Here is a 19171-nt window from a genome sequence, read left to right on the forward strand (position 1 = left end):
ATGAAATCATAGTTAGTTTCTATTGCTATTTCTATATTTATCTCCTAATTTTATGAATACAATGAGTTGGTACTATGCATTTTGAATCAACTACGAAAGTTGCGAAGGAACAACGTGCGTTGGAGGTGGTAGACGATCTAAGATTGACTGCACCTTATCATTTTTGTATATGAAGAACTTTCCTCCCTTTACTGCAGCTATTTCCACATTAACAGAGTTGATTTTTTCTTCCATTACCTGGCGTAAGACAACAAGGGCAAGATCCTCTGCTTCTTCAAGTGTCATGCTTGAATGATAGTTTTCAATTAGAATGTTTTCAGCACCCTCTTGTGCCGTGCCAATAGCTGCTGCAGAATATTTAGTGTATGTACCAGACGGATCTGTCATCCACAAACTCGATGTGCCATCATTATCCACTCCGGCAATAAGCATTGCTACACCAAAAGGGCGAGACATAGTTTTCTTCTTTCCTCTATCTTTTATGTCCGAAAAGTCTAATGCCAAATCACTTATTGCCTGAACGACGGATTGAGTTGGCATTTTTTCATTGTATGTAAAAAAGTAATTCTGAGATTCTACTCTGGCATGGTCTATCATAGTTTTTGCATCAGCAACGAGACCACTCATACAACAACCGATGTGATCATCAATCATCATAATCTTTTCTAATGATCTCGGCTCCAATAATGGTGAGCTTATTCTTTTCTCACTTGCAAGAATAACACCATCTTTTGTTTGAATCCCAATTGCAGTCGATCCGAGCTTAAGAAAGAATGAAAGTTTATTAATAATATGAAACAATATAGTTTTGAGGGCTACATAAAATCCACAAAACTAAAAATTTATTGCTTACCTTAATAGCTGCAATCGCATACTCAACTTGAAATAGTCTACCCTCTGGAGAGAAAGTGTTTACACCACGGTCATATTCATTTCTAGAGGCAAACATTATAAGAAAAATAGTTTATTTGTATTTTCCTAAATCAAATATTATCGCTAGTTTAATTAAATGTCACTTGTAAACTTACTCAGCTATTTAAAGCTATTTGTAGTTATAACAGAGTTAAAACAAGAATCTCCCCTCCACCCCTCACGCTTGTTTAAAACCACCCCCGCTGACAAAAAACAGAACAAAAATGCATCTACATTAATTATTTTGTTTAGATGAAGAATTTGAATAAATTAATTGTGTTATACTATTGACAATAATAAAGCTCAACGCAAAAAAAATACTAAACATTTTCATTATTCTACCCTTCTAAATTTAACAGATAAAATAATTATTTTTAAATTTATAAACAATATTAACGCAAGATAGAACCTCTCAGAAGCATAACTTTTTCTAAATAAAACAATTTATAGTTAATTTAATATTAATATTTTGTTGAGGTTTAGTTTACATTAAAAGCTCTGGTTCCCCAGATTTTTTGATTTGCATAAATAGATAAAATACCCATCTATTTTTTAATTATGTTCATTTGTTTTAAACTATGTTTCTCAAATTCCTATCTTTTAGTTAATTTGCACTCTTTTTTAAATATCCATGTGATACTTTCCGTGGGAAAAGATACTGACAATATGCTGTTTTATTTTATTGGTAAATGTGTGAAACTCTGTCAGCACAATTTCATTTGCCTCCAATATTTAATAGTGATTTTCCCTGCCCGCAAAATCATTTTTCAACGAATATGGAGGACAATGTAGAAATAAATGTTTACTCGACTAATAAACAAAGTACCGAGCAAATTTGTCAAAAATGTATTGATTATCTTATGGAGGTAAGTCTGTCTATGACTAAATTTATCTACTCTATTTGAACCACGTTTCTAATAATTTTCTGTTCACAATCAATACTAGGATAAAAATAAAGCCGTCAAATTAATTGCTAGATCCAATGCTATTCCAAAAGTAATTTCTATTTCTGAAATGGTTAAGTCTAAACTTCCCCATATCACTCAAATAAATAATTTATTGAATTTGGACGTAAGTTTGTTTAGTATAACGGCAATTTTAAATATCTGTTAATATTTTTTAACAGGATCAATCAGAAAAGAGGAGAAAAAATGTTAAAATGACAATTATTTTATTAAAAAAATGTGATTAAGTTAAAAAATTTTATTTGTCTGTCGTAAATTTATATATCAATGGGTTAGGACACATTTACAAGAAATAAATGTCAGTATTGACAACCCTCTACATTATTTTTCTATTCCGTCTTTTCCTCACCGAAAAAAAAGAGAAAATAAGTAAATGGCTACTGAAATAATATGTTCAATTATTATTTAATGTAATCAACTATATATAGACATCTCATTTTTTTGAAATTACCTTTATTTTTTGTTGGCCTTGAGTTTTACACTTTTGCAAAAAAAAAAAAAAAATGGAGCAAATAAGCACTAATAATTTGAAAACCTTAGGAACTGAATTAAAAAGCAGAAACATTTACAATTCTGCATCAACTAAAAGTATTGATAATCTTAGCAATCTAAAATTTAAGACAGATACGAATTTTACATGTTTGAAAGCTGAAAAAGGTGAATTTGAGCGGAATGGTATAAAAACAAGCAAATTATTAAACAAAGAGGAATTGAATTCTTTCAGAACTTTAATATGCAATGATCACTTAAATTCTAAATGTTTAGATCCTGAATCTTGTTTTTTCTCACATTGTAGTGCATGGCAAAGAAGAAATCCAAGTAAATATAATTATTCACCCATAATATGCCCAAATATCGATTTCCTCAGAAAGGGTAATAAAGGTAGAATGTCTCTGTCTTGTAAGTGTAAAAAAGGAAGGCTATGCGAATTCGCTCATACCAAGGAGGAAGAATTGTATCATCCAGATTCATATAAAAAGAAGAAATGCAATTCATTTCCGAATTGTAAAAGGTATTATTGCCCATTCATTCACGAAGATGAAAAACCCGTAGTAGGGGAAAATGCATCAGCTAACATGGAAATAAAGTGTGAGACAAGTTCGTTAAATGCAGAAAATAAATACAAAGGACGCGATAGTTTTGAGCAGATATCTAGCGATATTTCCAAAGGTATTATCGACTCAAAAAAAACAAATTTTGATGAGAACAAGCAAGAATTATTATTAATGCTATTAAATTGTCAAAAATTAATCCTTGAAGGAGATTACTGCTTTGCTAAAAAAATCACTGAAAATATACTAAGTTCAATTTCTAAGATAGATGAATATGAAGAATTTTCAAACATAATATCATTAAATATGTGGTCAGGTCCAATATATTACCCGAATTATTTAATTAAATCTAATAAAAAGTTTAAGCAGTACAGTCAAGGAATTGAATACCCTGGTTATTTTTGTTTTGAAGACTTTAATCCAGCAGATAAACATTAATCGCAAGGAAAAAATTAATTTGTATAACTCGAATATGTCATTTTAAAATTTATACTTAAAATGATACATTACTTCTGTTTCTTCGACAGCAACTTGAATGAGTTGAAATCGTCAATAGCGTCATTATAACTTTCAATTTTTGAATTTTGTCTGCGTTCATACGTGTTTCTTTTGATTTTCTGTGATCTTTTTTCAAATAATAATTTTTTGTTAAATTCGGTTGGTCTGTAAATTGGATTTGTTGGGTCGATTGCAAAGTCTGCATCTGTGAATATTTTTGAAATTCTGGGATCATCTATATATCCAGTAAAGTCTGTTTGAATTGACTCGGAAGTTGCATTAATTATGAGTTCCTTTCTTTTTTTCGATTTAATTTTTTTATCTAGTTTGCCTGCGAGAGCTATTTTCTTCATATCAAAATGCCTATCCTCATCTTCAGATTGATCTTCTCCAATATTTTCAACACTTTCATTCCCGTAGTTTGTGTCTGAAGATTTAATGTTTGTTGAATTCTCTCTTTGAAGTTTCTGCTCTTTAATCTTCTCTCTTAATCTCATTTTTCTTTCTTTCTTCTTTTGCTTCCTCTTATTCAAATATGATTGCCAAGGTGTCAATGACTTATTTGATTCATTTTCAACATTTATTTGGTCTTCCCATTTTTGCTTTCCTTTTGCTATCAAATCCATAGATAAGTCTTCAAGATCTTGATTAAATTCGATCTCAACGTTATTATTATCGTTATCGTTTCCCTTAAATAAACGATTTATGTCGTAATTTGAAATTACATCATGCTCCCCACTTCCATTGTTCTTAATTTCTTCAATTTCATCGTCGAAGATATCTTTGGCATCTCCTAACAATAAATCTCTCATGTTTGAATGTTTTTCACCAGTTAAACCATTAAATTGGTTGTTATTTTCGGAATGACTAGTTTCAGTCTCACTATCGCTAGAGCCTAAATAAGCGTCAAAATCACTCTTTAAGAGCTCTTCTTGAGTGAATTTCTTCCTGAGAAACTTAACTCTTTCTTTCGGTGTGTCATCCCAAGTTAATATAGGTCTAGAATGTCTTAATGCAGATGTAAAACAGTCAGGTTGTTTGTACTTTGCGGGAATACCCGTTGAGATACTTTTTGGCTCATATGGAAAATCAGTTATATCATCAGGAACGAATCTCATTTCAACAGAATCAATACAAAAATCAGCCTCCATTCCATCTAATTCGTCATATAATTTAATTGCGGTATTTACGGAGTCACACTCTACAATTGCGTAATAATAAAGAGATTTTTCAACTTGGTATTTTCTTATTGCCTCATAATCCTCGTCTGTTATTACTTCAGAAATGTTTGGAGTTTGTGTCTTTTCACTTGTTGGTCCATTACATTCTATTTTTGGCCCATTTATCTCTTCATACTCCATCCTTTCTTTTCCAAAATCCGATGGATAAATCGATATCTTCTTGATCATATAATTTGAGTACCCTGCCTGTATTGTTCCAGAGCCTAACAAAAAACTAGAGAGGACAACGTAAATATCATTTGCATTGATGTTGTCCCAATCAAGTCCCATTATAGCTAATCTATTAGTAGCTTCTCCTTCAGAAATACCAATTCTTTTGAGAGGATTGTTTTCCCAAACAGATTCAATATTTGATTTATTAGTTATATCCTCATGTATGTATGATTCTTCTGACAAACTATTAACACTTTCACCATCCCATTCAAATGAACCTTCAGATTCAGATGAATATATCTCTGTTGCTGTTTCCTGAATAGGGGTAACAGTTTGCTCAGTATCACTGTGTCCGCCTTTGTAAATTAAAGTAAGGTCCTTGTTTTTTTTCTTTATTATCTCATTTCCAAATGGGTCCTTGGATGATATGATTGAAAAATCTTCATCCGTAAACATTCGGCTGAAGCGTTTGTCAACCTTAATCTTGTTCTCCTTTGAAAAAAGAGGCTTAAATCTTGGATCATTTTTGGAATCAAACCTTCTATCACCCACCATATTTGAACTCAATCCTCTACTTTTTGTTTTCATCGTAAAAAAAATAGTCAACTTTACAGGTTAACGGTTGACATCAGCCGCCTGAAAGAGTAAAGGAGATTCACCGCAAAACATGGTACAGTTGGTAGGAATTATTTGGAGAAAAAAAAATCAATAAAAAGTCACAGATAATATTATCAAAATCGTTAGTTCAAAAGTAACTAATAAATTTGTTATTTATATTTTAACACTTTTAATAAAAAGTAGCATTAAAACTACGGAAATAATTTGTCAGGCAATAAGATTATATAGCTGAGAGAGCGTTATACTGTCGAAACTATAATGATGAAAGTTACCATTACTTAAACATGGTTTGTTGTTTGTATTCTTCTCACAATTCATGCCTTCAACTACTTCTTTTTTACAAACTGAGATAAAAGTTGACCTAAAGTGGTGTACTTTGTAACCTTGTAAATTGAGTATGTGTAGTATATTTCCAGAAATAATGGATCTAATTATTTGAATTATATTTAGATGAATCTTCAGTAGATGTCCCAGTGACTCAGAAAATGGCTTACATATTGATTTCATGCCAAGTTTCTTATAGGAGAAAATAAGAATAGACTGATCACTCGAGTTTGTAAAGAATTCACTCAAAAATACTCCGGAACTATAACTATTCGGTTGAAATATATTCGCAAGTATCAGGTAAAATGGAAATGTGTTAATTATTGAAATGGTGAAGAATAAAAACAAAAGTGCCACGTATACGCAACTCCAAATGAATAGGAAATTTATATAAAATGCAGTTATTGTTGGAAGAATAAGGACGAATATCGTAAATAGTATCGTGCCAATAAGTAGCTGTTCAGAATAATGAGAATTGTGGTCAATATTAGAGAATATATTGCTTTTTATACCACGGAATATGCAAAAGAATGTTTTGATGGCTTTTAGATTGAGGTTGTAGAGTTTTGCCATAATAGTGTAAATAAAAAACAAGAGAAATGAATAAATGTTGAGAATATCCCAAATTAAAGCGACTGCAACAGACATACCACATGCGATGGATGCAAATTTAATTAAAAATATCATATTATGATTCAAATCAGAGAAGTGTTGGCTTGTAAGATCACACCAAAATTTCAAAGCCGCAAGTGTCAAATTACCAATAAGAGTAGTTAAATTCTGATTTAATTTGAAGCCTGCAGGGAAAGACATTAACCACTTAACTTGGGTATGAATTGCGTCATGATATATATAAAAGAATGATTTTTCCATCAATATTATTAATTCTTCTGAAAACGCATCAATACCAAGTGCAAATATTATTCCAAAGACATAATCAACAAATATAGTTGTGATTGATGAATAAAGCAATATCTGGATAGAATTATGCAATCTTATATTAGACTTAATATCTGCACTTTTCATCATGTAATCTAAAATTATCCAGTTTCTTTGGTTTTTTATTTTAAATGCTAGTTGAGAAATTGTAGCGCAGATATTTTTTTGAATAAGGGTTTGAACAACTGGAAAGTTTGAGACGCCAGACCAAACTAATGAGGAGATAAGTGAGAGTCCAATCATTGTGTAGAATATCAAATTCATGAATATTTGTAAGAAAAAAGGCTCTATTTTGTGACTTGTTTTTGTATCGAATGTTGTGTTATTAATTGTTGTGCCCACCTCATTTTCTTTCATTAACATTTCACAGTATTTAAAAAGCGTTAGTTCTCCATTGTCTACGTCACGCTGTGTATCAGAAAACACGCTATTTTTCTTGATTTTTTTTTCCTCTATAAGATTAATTGTATTACACAAGTACCTGTTTGCATCTTCAAGCATACTTCCAAGGTTAGATATTTGTCTTTTATGACTTGAATATATGATTATGTCAACTTTCTGAAAAACTAAAGTATTGAGTTCATTGTCATATAATCTAGAAACAACTATATACTCATTCTTATTTGAATGGATTAAATCAACGTTTATCATGGCCATTACATCATTAGGTAATTTAGAAGAATTAGTAATTGCTCGGTTCAAGATGTCCCTACAATAATATTCGCTAGCCCTGTTATTATAGAACTTCAGTAAACCTATTATCTTTGTATTTTCTGTGAAATCTAAAGTATTTAACTCTTCAAATGAACATTTTGATTTGACTCCCAAAATTCCCACTTTTTCATTCCAAACTGTAAAATTTCCAAAAATTATGTATTCGCACGGAGTACCTAGTGAACTTTTGAGCAAATCTTCTGGCAATACAAGAAATATTTGCGATGGTAACTCCATTATTCCTATTAAATAGGCATATTACCAAATAAACTTCAATAACTGTTAGAGTTTACAAGCCGTTTCCACTGTTCTATCAATAGTTTGTGCGTCATGTCTTTATAATAGCAGCTTATGGCGGTCACAAAAATTTAAGAGGCAATGTTAATTGTCAAACTGACAAAATTTTGCATTTATAAAACGACTTCCTTATGTTGAGGAAACTTATTAAATTTGTCTGTATTTAATGGGATTCAGTATTCAATATGATAGCAAGACGGTTTCATGGTATAATTCACATGAATTTTTTGAGGTTTTCTCATGGCTGTCTGACACGGAGTTGAGTTCAAAATACATGGCACTTAATAGATTAAGAGTATGGGAAGAAAGAAGTCATGGAGTTACTAAACAGTGCCCAATTGCAGTAATTAGTACGATCCATATATTGTACGTAATGTTACAAGATGACACATGGAACTGGGGTTTAATAAGTGACAAATTTAATGGAGCAAATCTAAATAGTGGTGAGAATATCTTAGACACCTTTTCTAAGCCAAATAAAAACAACGAGCTGAAAGAATATTCTGAAGAAGAGCTTTATAAATATATTTCTATTAATGATAGAATTCTATCACTTCGGCAACAATACTGTTTGGCAATTATCAGAGTCGTTAATTTGTTTGTGGATCAGTGCCAGTCCAAGACATATGCTAGGTCAATAAGTACAATTGCAAGTGAAATGGATATTCCGCAAATACTTGTTGAAATAAGGCACCAATCAACTCATGGATCAGAACTACCCTCTATCGATGTTTGTAGAATGGGAGGTATTTTGACTCTTTTCTATTTATTTTTCAATTATTGGAGAAACCAACACGAAATTTTATTAAATTCAATTATAACGGCTAATGAGCAGATTGCCATACATATCAGAAAGTTAATTTTAGTTATTTCAAACATAAAGTTCAATTGGTGTGGTCATGATAATGAACACAGGGAAACTATTAGTGATACAGAAAACAAGAACGATTTAATTGATGAAGTTGACAGATTTGGTGAATTATTTCATAGCACAATGTCTAAAATTTCTCTAAGATTTATTTCTATAAATATTCCAATTAGAAATAAAGTGCTAAATTATTTTAAAGAATTGAAAGTAATAGGTAATCCAAATGAAATAAAAATTGCTAATGAAATGTTAGATATATTAAATAACCTAAAAGGACCGAGAAATAACACTTGCATTAAAACAAAAATACTGAAAAAATTGACAATGAAATTATATAATAACTTACCAGAATTTTATAACGAAATATGGGAAATTCTAAATATTATTAAGACTACCGGTGCTGATGAGAAAATGATAAAATGTTTTTTAATCGATGAAATAATAGGAAGAATATGTCCATTATGTTATCCTATAGCAGTAGTTGCTGTATTAAAACTCATAAGCTGTCTAAGCAACGATTTAAAGGTTGAAATTCTATCTTTTATAATTTACGGAATTGTTGGAAATTGTGAAGAAATAGAAGGTGAGTTTAAGAAAAGAAGAAAGGTTTTCAATGAATGTAAACGAAAAAGAAAAGCAAGGCTCTTCTTCTGGTTAAGATTGCTTGTTCCAAATATGAAAAAGGTGAAAAAAGATTCTATAGGATCAAAAAGGTTAAAGTATGTTATAGACTATAATAAGAAACAGTTCTTCGAAGTAATAATATTGCTTACATTTTATAAGAAATTGGATAAGAGCACAAGAGAAAAAAGATTATTGGACCATAGAAAAATACTTAATACAATATGTGAATCTCAAATGGCCCTTTTCTTAATTTTTTCAAAGATGATTGGTTCAATCCCCAAATTATTACTTAATAATGGTACTGTTCGAAATGATACTTATATTTTCAACTTTATTAGGCTTTTAAAAGAACTCAAATGTTTTGAGATAACTTCAAATTTATTAGAGGGATTACAAAGGGATAAAAAACTCACCTATATGAATCACTTGCAACTACTCTCTGATTTTGTTAATGTTAGTGATAAAAATATGAATAACCACAACAATAGAGGTGTTGTAATTGAAGATACTGGAATGACTTCATTGCTTAAAGCAGGTACATACTGGGATGAGGATGAGTTTAAGATCTATAATTTGTTCGACAACGATAATAATATTAGTAATAAGATATCGAAGGATGTTTCAATCACTGAAGACGACGGAATTGATGAATTGGAACAACCAGATTTTGAAACTAATCCAGAAAAAGATTATAGCAGTAAATGCACTTGTTTTGAGAAAAAACATGAAACGAAGGTACTAAATATGTATTGTTCAAATAACAAAACTACATCAAGTTATATGAACAGATGCTTTTTAAATGCAGAAAAATTTAATAGACAGAGTATTGGCATGAAGGAGATGATGTCTGAAAGGGCACTTAATATTGATTGGGAATCAGTTGTTGATTTATCGGAATAATAGTTGTAAATTTGGAAAAAATGAGGTCCAAATATTGTAACCACCACTTCAAAATTATTCTTGTCATTCGAACCTGATGTAAAATTGAAAAGAAAAACTTCTTGTATAATGTGATTTTATCCTATTTAGGCACAACCTTAAAAGCATCTATTGGAGTTTTTGATTAAGAAGATGAATTTACAGTTTAGAATTTCGCTTCTTACGCCTGTCTTTTATTTTACGTATGTATTAAGCTATTATTTTTCTATTAATATCAAGCTTCTAAATTTAAAAAAAATTTCATCAATGACTCCGGAAATACATTTTTTGTTCCTCGTGTTATAAATTGTTAAATTTGTAGTTTATTAAGCCCTACTCATAAATAAAACGTAGTAGTTAAATTGAATAGTCAATTTCCTCGTGCATGAGTTGAACAAATTAATTTGCCAATTTTTTATTCAATTTTATTTCTTATGTATTAATCAACTCAGTAAAGTCAGGTAATGACTTTATCGAAAATGAAAGTCAAGATTCATAAAAACGAAGAAAAATTGGGGCAGGTTTAGATATGTACGTAAATGTTGTTTTTACTATCCAGCTTTAAACATGAGGCAATTAATTATCTCGTGCTTTTTTAATGTTACCTTTCTTAATATATCTATCTTAAATAAAATAGAGTAACTTTATTCTCTTCTCTCCAATTGAATCACCTATAAAACTTGTTCTTTGTCCAAGAACAACCCTAACTTCCTATTTGTACCTGTAATACACACAAGATCCGGAATTCCACTTTTCTCCCCGAAGCATATCTAAACATTAATGATATAAACTGTAAATTCTGCGTTCAAATATTACTAAATTAAAGACAAGATTAAAACAATAAAAGCGTAATTAACTAATCTAATTCTAAACGAGAAAATAATTTAGTAACATGGGATAATGTCATCAATTTTGAGGATCATCATTACTGTCTCTGTTGCAAGTTTTACAGAAGAAAGATTTACGAGCAATGGTTGTAGTACGTTTTCCTTCAAGATATCAGTAACAGTTGATTTTCTAACATTAATTCCTGCATACTTCTCGCCTTCCGAGTGTTTTTTTCTAAGTTGAGTTACAATTTCAATAGGGTTTAATCCTGCGTTTTCAGCAAGTGTGTACGGTATTATTTCAAATGCTTGTGCATAGGCACGAATACACATTTGTTTGACTCCAGAGAGTGATTTTGCCCAGTTAGAGAGTTCTGTATAAATTTGGGCCTCACAGGCACCTCCTCCAGGAACCAAAGCCTGTTCTTTAATGATACTCCTAATAACACAAAGTGCATCATGTATACACCTTTCAGTTTCATCAAGCATAAGCATGTTAGATGCTCTTACAAATATAGTCATCATATCTTTCCCTGGAATGCCAGTAATCCTACAAATGCGTCCATTACCATCAAGATCCTCGTCAGAAACACAATTTGCAGTTCCCAATTTGTCCACGGTGAAATGGTCTAGAGAAGCAATGGGGGAGCAATTGAGTGCCCTGCTTAAAAATTCTATTTCATCTCTCTCAATATCCTTTACAACCAAGATCTTTGCCTTTGCACAATAATCAAGAGCCAAGGTACTCACAGCTTCTCTCAATATACTCTTCTGAATAAGGAGTACATTACATCCCGTAGACGCGATCTGTTTGATCATTTTTGCTATTAGAATTCTCTCTTCTCTCAAAAGTCTATCCATGGCAGTGTAATCTTTAATAATAATATTGTTTTCAATGTCAGTCTTTGGAGCAGAGAGACAGAACTGTATTAAACCAATGCGTGCATTATCAACTCTTGTTGGCCCACTTGCCGTTCTCGAAACCTTCTGTTGATGTAAAATTAAACCATCAACAAGTTCAGTATCCTCAACAGTACCTCCCAATTTTTTGACAATTCTAATATTTCTGAGATCTACAGTCTTTCTTACAGACCCTGTGTTACCCTTAGAAGTAGTTATCAGTGAGCTTTTTTGGTCCACTCTTGAAACACCTAAAACTGCATCAACGGCAATACCTGCTAAATGCTGAGCATTGTGACTAACAACTTTTGAACTAAGAGATGTACAGGCGGATTTTATTAGAGTAGCTCTATCACTCAATTCAACCTTAACTGAAATGTTTCTAAGAATGTTTTCTATCTTATTGCAACCTTCCATGAAATATTGTGATATAATTTGTGGATGAATTCCCTTTTCCAAAAGTGTTTCAGCAGCACCAAGGAGGCTTCCTGCAATTACCACAACAGAACTTGTTCCATCACCAACCTCTACATCTTGAGCCTTCGATAATTCTACGAGCATCTTGGCACATGGGTGTATTACTGCCATTTCCCTCAAGATCGTAGCACCGTCATTAGTAATTATTACCTCCCCTTTTTCAATCATTTTGTCCATTCCCTTGGGGCCTAAACTTGTTCTAATAATTTCAGAAATTACCCTTGCAGCAACGATGTTTTCATGCCTGGTTGTTCTACTTCTTTCATTACGACTCAAATTTTCAGTTGCCATTATTTAAACATAAGTATTTCATCTATATGAAACCAATTTCTCACAATAAATATGTATTGAGAGAACTGTATTGTGATTCCCTCTGCACTCAGAATCTACTAATTCAGTTCTTAATTGAAACAAAATTTGTAGACTTTATTACTGGGCCAAACGACTTGGTTTTAGTAAGTCAAAGTCGTATAATCATGATGTATAATTTGTCTACTTGGTACCCGCCAAAAACAGTGCGCCGAGTTGTGAATTCGCAAATACATTTGTTTGATACTTGTATATATTTATCATTTGCTTGCAATAGAATTAAAATTCATATTTTTACTTACTGTTTTGTGTAGATCTAGTGCCTTAAGTACATAAAATATTATTTCTTAAATATGTTTTTTTCCCAGACGGGTTCCTCCTTGTCTTCCGGTAATACCAATCAGTTTGGGGGATTATTTGGATCTACAGGAGTTGGAACAGGAACCCAATCTTTTAATCCCACTAACACGCAATTACAGGGAAGTATATTTCAAACTGGCCCATCAACTTCTGGAACTTCGCTATTTCAAGCACCTAGTTCATTAACCGGGATAGGTAACACTTCGAGTATTTCTTCTACAACAGGTTTAGGTAATTCGTTATCTACAGGGTCTTCTAATTCGTTCGGAATTGGGGGTTCTCTATTCGGTGGAACGAATCAATTAGGCTCACAGACACTGGTTCAGAATAGTTCTCAAGCTCAGTATTTGCCATTGAATCCAACTGTCGGGCAACTAACAAATTATATTCAAAGTTGGAAGTCTGAGTTTGAAGAAATAGAATTGAAGCTGAGTGAGAATGACTCTCATGTAGAATATTTAGCAAATAACAAGTTACTAGAAATGACGCGTTTGTGCAGCACATATAAAAAAGGAGTCGAGAGGAGAAATGAAGAAATTGAAAACATCAAGTCTAGACAATGCAGAGTTTGTGATTCTATAGAATCAATTATTTCTGAGATATCAACAGTGCAACAACTCAGTCACGACCTTATCCATATATATGATCGCGTCAAAGAAATGGATCCAAAAAATTCATCGAGACAAATACAACCACTAAGGTTTCCACTTCCGATTTTCGAATTTTTTTGTGAAAATATGGCGAAAAAATGCAAATATATCGAGGAAATTGTTGGAAATTTAGATAGGACGGTGTCCTCATTAAGAGAGGAAATGGTAAATACAACTGCTGAAGAGTTATTGAAATGTATTGCTGAAACTATCAATAACAACTACGAAAACTTTTATACTTTGGTTTCACAGTGCTCCCAATTGCATGATAAGACTGAATCAATCGTAAATATTTCTAAATTACATGAAGTTAGTAGGAATTAGAACGCAAATTGTTTATTCTATACAAAGTCAAGCCTTCCTTTTGGATTCAGTAGTACTTCTCCTATTTGATCTCCAAATTTGTCTGCACCCTCATCTTCTGTGTTCTCTAGTAAATGTTCCGGAATACATGGTTTTGAATCACTATTTAAATCTACTTGTTTATCTTTGAAAATTTTATTTATTTCACTCCACCTTTGTTCTGTTTCCTTTTCCCTTTGTTTTTGAATACTTTCTCTTCTGTCATTTATCCATTTCTTATATTGTGTTTCGAATTCTTCGTGTGCCTCATTCAATTTGATAAGAAAGCTTTGAAGTCCTGTCCCCATTGAGGATGATACACCTACAAACTTCAAGTCTCTAAATAATTATGTATTTCTAACATGAGAAAAGTAATGTTTAACTTACTTATAGAATTCATACAATGCAAGGGCAGACGACCTACTTAAACTTGCCATGTAAGAATCGTCTGTAGTTAATACCGAATCAGAAAACGAATCATAATCCTTCATCCATTTAGTACAAATAAGATGGTCAACAACGTCTATTTTATTAAAAATAAGTATGAATGGTAGTTTACATCTATACATCACACTACATGAGTAAAGCATATTTGACATGAACGTTACAGGCTTTTGGGATCTAACTGTATCAACAATATACGTTACTACTGTTGGAAATGATAAAGAAAGACCTTCTAAAATAATCGAACCACTTGCAGACCAATTAAACACTTCAATTTGTCCAGGAGTATCAATGATCACATATTCTAAATCAGTTTTTGATTCCAATATATTTAATACCTGATCAAATTTCACTGAGAAAAGACTTAGAGATGTCATAATTGCTCCATTTGGTCCTAAACCATATTCCTTCATTATTTTTTTATAGTTAAATGTATTTTTAATATTGATGTTAACAGGATATGGGCATGATAAAACCGCAGGATCCAGGTTAATTGTGTAAACTTTCTTTTGATTCTTAGATAAATGGTGGTACAATGCACTTACAAACGAGGTCTTTCCACTTCCAGCCATCCTATAAGGGGGAGAAATAACAAATTCATAGTTAGTTAATTTTGTAAACTGATTGGAAAAAATTATATTATGCTTAGGAAGATGCAAGCAATATAATTCAATCTGCAGATGACATAATACGTTCGTTTCTTTATAGAAACTTTTTAAGACTTACCCTATAACAACAACAACTATTGGAATCTTTTTCACTGGAACTGAATCATTTTGATTAGCCACAGCTGTATCGTCCGTCATAATTAATATTACTTCGAAGGAATTAATTTTACTATAGAATTCGAAGGTTATTAATGTAGCTTTGTAGATTTAAGGTTAATAGCATTCAGGCGGTAACTTATATGTTCAATATTACTTTGTTAAAATGACCTATAAAATTTACATGGGAATTCCAATATGTGATAGAGGAAATAATTAATATTAAATAATGTGTAGCAAATGTTGGTTTGTTTTTCATTAATGTAGTGGCATCTTTTATCCATCTAATGGATTTTAAAAATAACTGTCTGCACACTTAAAACTTAAAAATACTAAATTGCACCCAAAAGAAATCGCAATCACTGAAGCTAAGTATGAGTAGTTCAGGATATTTTAAATATGTTGAACGGTAATTTATCTAAGCCTGTACAATTAAATAGAAAAGGTATAGGAACTTCTAGGGGTAATGCTAAAAAAGAGTCAATCTTAGATGAACCAAAAAATCTAAACGCACCTCTGAAGAGAAAACCAAGTATAGAGGTTGCAGCAACTAATAACATAGCTATATTGAACAAGAAAGAGGTAGCCGAGTCTAATCTGGCTACAAGACCAGAGCCTATTTCGAAAGCTGCACTGGAAGAAGCACGTGCGAAAAGGGCAACCAAGTCTGCGGCAAAACAAGTGGTTGTTACACAAAAGACAAAATCAGAAAAACCCGTTGTTGATAAGAAAGAAATAAAACACAAGGCAACTACAGAAAAAGTCAAAAAAAAGTCAATTAGTGTCGAAAAACCAGTATATGAAGAAGTAAATAAGGAGAGTACGAAAGTTAAAGATGATGAATTAAAGGCGTTGATGCTTGAAATTAAACTTCTTAAGGAGAAACAAAAGGCTTATCAGGAAGAAATAAAAGAATTAAAAGAAGAAAATTTGGCGAGTATTAAAACGATTAGAGCTCTTGAAAAAGAGAAGAGAGATGAATATCAAAATAAGAGGGATATAGAGCTTAAAAAAAAACTTTTGGAGTCTGGGCATCAACAAAATATCGATAAAATACAAAATTTAATTAGGAACTGTAGGATGGACATTAAGAATCAATTTGAAAACTTCGTAAAATCAGATCCAAAAATTAAGTTAGAGTCACACAGTAAAAAAAAAAATAATTCGAGTATAATTAGCCTGTTGTTATGTGATAAGAGTTACGATAAAGGATTGTTAGACCAATTGATCATGATTGAAGAAAGTAATGAGAATATTTGGGGTTTAAGCTCTCGTGACTTGAAAGAGCTAAATTCAATTCTCAATTTTTATAGTTCTATTGGAATGGATAGCAATGAAATAAAAGAACATTTAAGTAATCTAAATTGGTTTTTGGATATTCCATCCCAACAATACTCTAGTATTCCATATATTATGAATTCATTGAACAAATTATATCAAGATGGAGCAAATTTTGAAGAATTTTTAACCTTTTTATTCGTACCTTTGTTTTCTTCCAGTCAATACAGCTACTTAGATCAGTTATTTGATTTATTTGATATGGATAACGATTCATATATATCTATAGATGATTTAAAAGGTGTTGTGAGAGAAATAGAGTGGGAAGATTCATTTACAATTAATGACTTGAAGTATCTACTTAGACAAATGAGTACAAACGTTAATAATGAAGAATATGAAGGTAAGAAGCTATTTATCAGCAGGGGTGAATTCAATGATTTCTTCAGGTCAATTTTGGATTGAATTACATTAACAACAGAAATTCCAAGTGAATAATTTGAAAACAAAAATAATTATTTGTTATATATACTATTATATAATACAATCTTTATTCAATTATAAAAATTTTTAGGGAAATTTAAACAGCAATTTTAAATAGCTAGGCGTTTAAAAATACTTTTAATCTTTTCTGAATATGTCCAATTTAATAATAAAAATTAAATAATCTGTCAAGACTTCTTGCTTATCAAGTACGTAATATGTTAAAACAACCTTTCAGAACTATGCCTTCTACTATTGACAGGATAGGTACCGCTTGTACCTGAACATGTTGTAATCCCACCAACAACGTTCATGGAATCCTTTCTAACTGCATTGTATTCGGAAAGACCAGAGATCGAGGGGAGTCTATTATTTCGATAAAATGCTCCAACAGTAGAGGAAGAAAGAGAACCTGCTCTTCTATCCCATCCTCTAGACCCATAGTTACTTATTCCAGGTTCAACAATTGACCCTGCTGATAACATCGAGCTATTTCTTTTATATGGATTCTCACCCCACACAACGCTGTTTAAAGATGTGAAACTAGCGATATCATGTCTTGGTGGATGTACTTCATACATTCTGTTATGCGCCTCTGTAGAACATCTCCAAAGCTTACCTTTGAGACCCGACTCATTCCTGATTCTACAAACTTCAAATTCAAGAGCTTTCCAGTCTATATGGTGAGTAGTGCGATGCCTAACTTCAAGAGCTTTCTTGAGATGCGCTTGGATTGCTCCTGTCCAAAGACCTCTATCCATGGAGTTATCACAAACTTGGAAAACAAGTGATTTCTGAACATCTTCAAACTCGATAGAAAATCTTTTTTTATTATGTGAAAGATCCATTTGAGCTCTAAATAAAATGAGACTTACACTGCCTCTTGAAGCATTTATTCCAAATAATCGATAGGATGACTCTGAGTCAAACCAATATAAGTGGCATTCATGTACAACAACATATCTCCTTTGCCATCTTATTGGCGGAACGCTGAAATGGCTATCAGATTTCTTGTATAGATATCCTATAATAAAAAATTTAAAAATAAGTTGTGGGCAAATAGATGTGCTTAAACTTACCAAATATTGGTGGAACAAGATTGAGTTGTAACTTGTTTCGAAGGTCGCAAACAACAAGAGTACCTCTCACAAAACGAAGGGATAAATCATTATCAGATAAATCTGGATCTGGCATTGTTGACTCAGATGTTCCGATTAATTCGTACATAGCTCTTCTTGCATTTGTGGTATATTGTGGAATATAACTATTATTTGCATCTGAAAACGGGTCAGTCAATTCTTTATTATCATTAGAATACCAATTTCGGCATCCATCTTGGAAAGTGTTGATTTTATAGGAGTGGTCACGGCTGTTATAGCTGTATAATCCACTGTTATTCATCCTGCACGGATCTCTTTCTAACAAAGAACATAACATTTGATTTGCTTGATAAACATTCATCTTTTTATTGCTTATTTGGCTTTTTGAACCATTCGCAAAGTTCCTTGCACAAGAATCATCCTTTAATTGTGAAAAACGTTTATTTAATGAATGGTCAGGGTAGTTTTTTTCTCTTTCAGTTATATTAAATCCGTCCTTTTGGCTTTTCACTTGTTTTTCTGACTCATTCGATGAAGTATTATTATTTACATATGAAATACTAAATCTCCTTCTGCTCATGCTCGTTGAATTGGTAGAGGCATCTTCAATTTTAGGGTTGCAAATATTTCCGGAGAAACAATCCCTTTTAGCATAACTAATTTTCTCAGTACTATTGTTACTAGATGATTTATCTCCTCTTTGTACATAATTGAACTCCTTACCCAAAACCTCCATTTTTGAATTCCTTTTAGGTGTTCCACTATAACACAAATCTCTGGTTATCTCAAGCATTGATCTACTCAAGTATTTTGAATCAAGTGGGTCAGAATGTGTCAAGAACGGAGTAAGATTACCGAGCGACCCATCGTAAGATGAAGAAACCCCTCCTGATGATCTTCTTGAAAAATTCATATGAAATAACTAAAGTTAATCGAGATAATTAAATATCATCACAAACAGTTTATTATATTATAAAGATGGTTTACTCTATTTTTCTTTTAATAAACATCCAAACTTTTTTTTAATTATTTAGCTTTAGTTTATCCTTTGAACACACTTTTTGCCAAGTCCAAACCATTTTAGATTCCGTATCAAAATTTACCCGCGCGCGCC

The 19171-nt window shown here is 31.8% G+C and overlaps 11 protein-coding genes across 11 annotated transcripts; 4 read left to right on the forward strand and 7 right to left on the reverse strand.

The window, feature by feature from the left end:
* Window positions 1-90: 90 nt before the first annotated feature.
* On the reverse strand, window positions 91-949 carry FG379_000718 (uncharacterized protein; the record flags this gene model as incomplete). Its single annotated transcript, XM_067326128.1, has 2 exons — window positions 91-762; window positions 854-949. The coding sequence occupies 2 exons, from the start codon at window positions 947-949 to the stop codon at window positions 91-93; spliced, it is 768 nt and encodes a 255-aa protein (XP_067182381.1).
* Window positions 950-2380: 1431 nt separating this feature from the next.
* FG379_000719 (3 CCCH RNA binding domain involved in RNA metabolism) lies at window positions 2381-3367 on the forward strand (the record flags this gene model as incomplete). The annotated part of the gene is made up of 1 exon (XM_067326129.1): window positions 2381-3367. One exon carries the CDS (start codon window positions 2381-2383, stop codon window positions 3365-3367), a length of 987 nt encoding a protein of 328 aa, XP_067182382.1.
* Window positions 3368-3435: 68 nt separating this feature from the next.
* On the reverse strand, window positions 3436-5409 carry FG379_000720 (Vir superfamily; the record flags this gene model as incomplete). Its single annotated transcript, XM_067326130.1, has 1 exon — window positions 3436-5409. One exon carries the CDS (start codon window positions 5407-5409, stop codon window positions 3436-3438), a length of 1974 nt encoding a protein of 657 aa, XP_067182383.1.
* A 237-nt stretch (window positions 5410-5646) lies between these two features.
* FG379_000721 (N-acetylglucosaminyl-phosphatidylinositol transferase involved in GIP anchor biosynthesis) lies at window positions 5647-7653 on the reverse strand (the record flags this gene model as incomplete). The annotated part of the gene is made up of 1 exon (XM_067326131.1): window positions 5647-7653. The coding sequence occupies one exon, from the start codon at window positions 7651-7653 to the stop codon at window positions 5647-5649; it is 2007 nt and encodes a 668-aa protein (XP_067182384.1).
* Window positions 7654-7879: 226 nt separating this feature from the next.
* FG379_000722 (uncharacterized protein) lies at window positions 7880-10105 on the forward strand (the record flags this gene model as incomplete). Its single annotated transcript, XM_067326132.1, has 1 exon — window positions 7880-10105. The coding sequence occupies one exon, from the start codon at window positions 7880-7882 to the stop codon at window positions 10103-10105; it is 2226 nt and encodes a 741-aa protein (XP_067182385.1).
* Window positions 10106-11007: 902 nt separating this feature from the next.
* On the reverse strand, window positions 11008-12618 carry FG379_000724 (chaperonin containing TCP delta subunit; the record flags this gene model as incomplete). The annotated part of the gene is made up of 1 exon (XM_067326134.1): window positions 11008-12618. One exon carries the CDS (start codon window positions 12616-12618, stop codon window positions 11008-11010), a length of 1611 nt encoding a protein of 536 aa, XP_067182387.1.
* Window positions 12619-12989: 371 nt separating this feature from the next.
* On the forward strand, window positions 12990-13970 carry FG379_000725 (uncharacterized protein; the record flags this gene model as incomplete). Its single annotated transcript, XM_067326135.1, has 1 exon — window positions 12990-13970. One exon carries the CDS (start codon window positions 12990-12992, stop codon window positions 13968-13970), a length of 981 nt encoding a protein of 326 aa, XP_067182388.1.
* A 17-nt stretch (window positions 13971-13987) lies between these two features.
* FG379_000726 (uncharacterized protein) lies at window positions 13988-15238 on the reverse strand (the record flags this gene model as incomplete). Its single annotated transcript, XM_067326136.1, has 3 exons — window positions 13988-14327; window positions 14376-15005; window positions 15159-15238. 3 exons carry the CDS (start codon window positions 15236-15238, stop codon window positions 13988-13990), a joined length of 1050 nt encoding a protein of 349 aa, XP_067182389.1.
* Window positions 15239-15595: 357 nt separating this feature from the next.
* Window positions 15596-16939, forward strand: FG379_000727 (uncharacterized protein; the record flags this gene model as incomplete). The annotated part of the gene is made up of 1 exon (XM_067326137.1): window positions 15596-16939. One exon carries the CDS (start codon window positions 15596-15598, stop codon window positions 16937-16939), a length of 1344 nt encoding a protein of 447 aa, XP_067182390.1.
* Window positions 16940-17178: 239 nt separating this feature from the next.
* Window positions 17179-17805, reverse strand: FG379_000728 (pleckstrin homology (PH) domain containing; the record flags this gene model as incomplete). The annotated part of the gene is made up of 1 exon (XM_067326138.1): window positions 17179-17805. The coding sequence occupies one exon, from the start codon at window positions 17803-17805 to the stop codon at window positions 17179-17181; it is 627 nt and encodes a 208-aa protein (XP_067182391.1).
* A 190-nt stretch (window positions 17806-17995) lies between these two features.
* Window positions 17996-18970, reverse strand: FG379_000729 (uncharacterized protein; the record flags this gene model as incomplete). Its single annotated transcript, XM_067326139.1, has 1 exon — window positions 17996-18970. The coding sequence occupies one exon, from the start codon at window positions 18968-18970 to the stop codon at window positions 17996-17998; it is 975 nt and encodes a 324-aa protein (XP_067182392.1).
* Window positions 18971-19171: the final 201 nt, after the last annotated feature.

Source organism: Cryptosporidium bovis, assembly GCF_009768925.1.
Source record: "Cryptosporidium bovis isolate 45015 chromosome Unknown contig_15, whole genome shotgun sequence".
NCBI classification, from domain to species: Eukaryota; Apicomplexa; class Conoidasida; order Eucoccidiorida; family Cryptosporidiidae; genus Cryptosporidium; species Cryptosporidium bovis.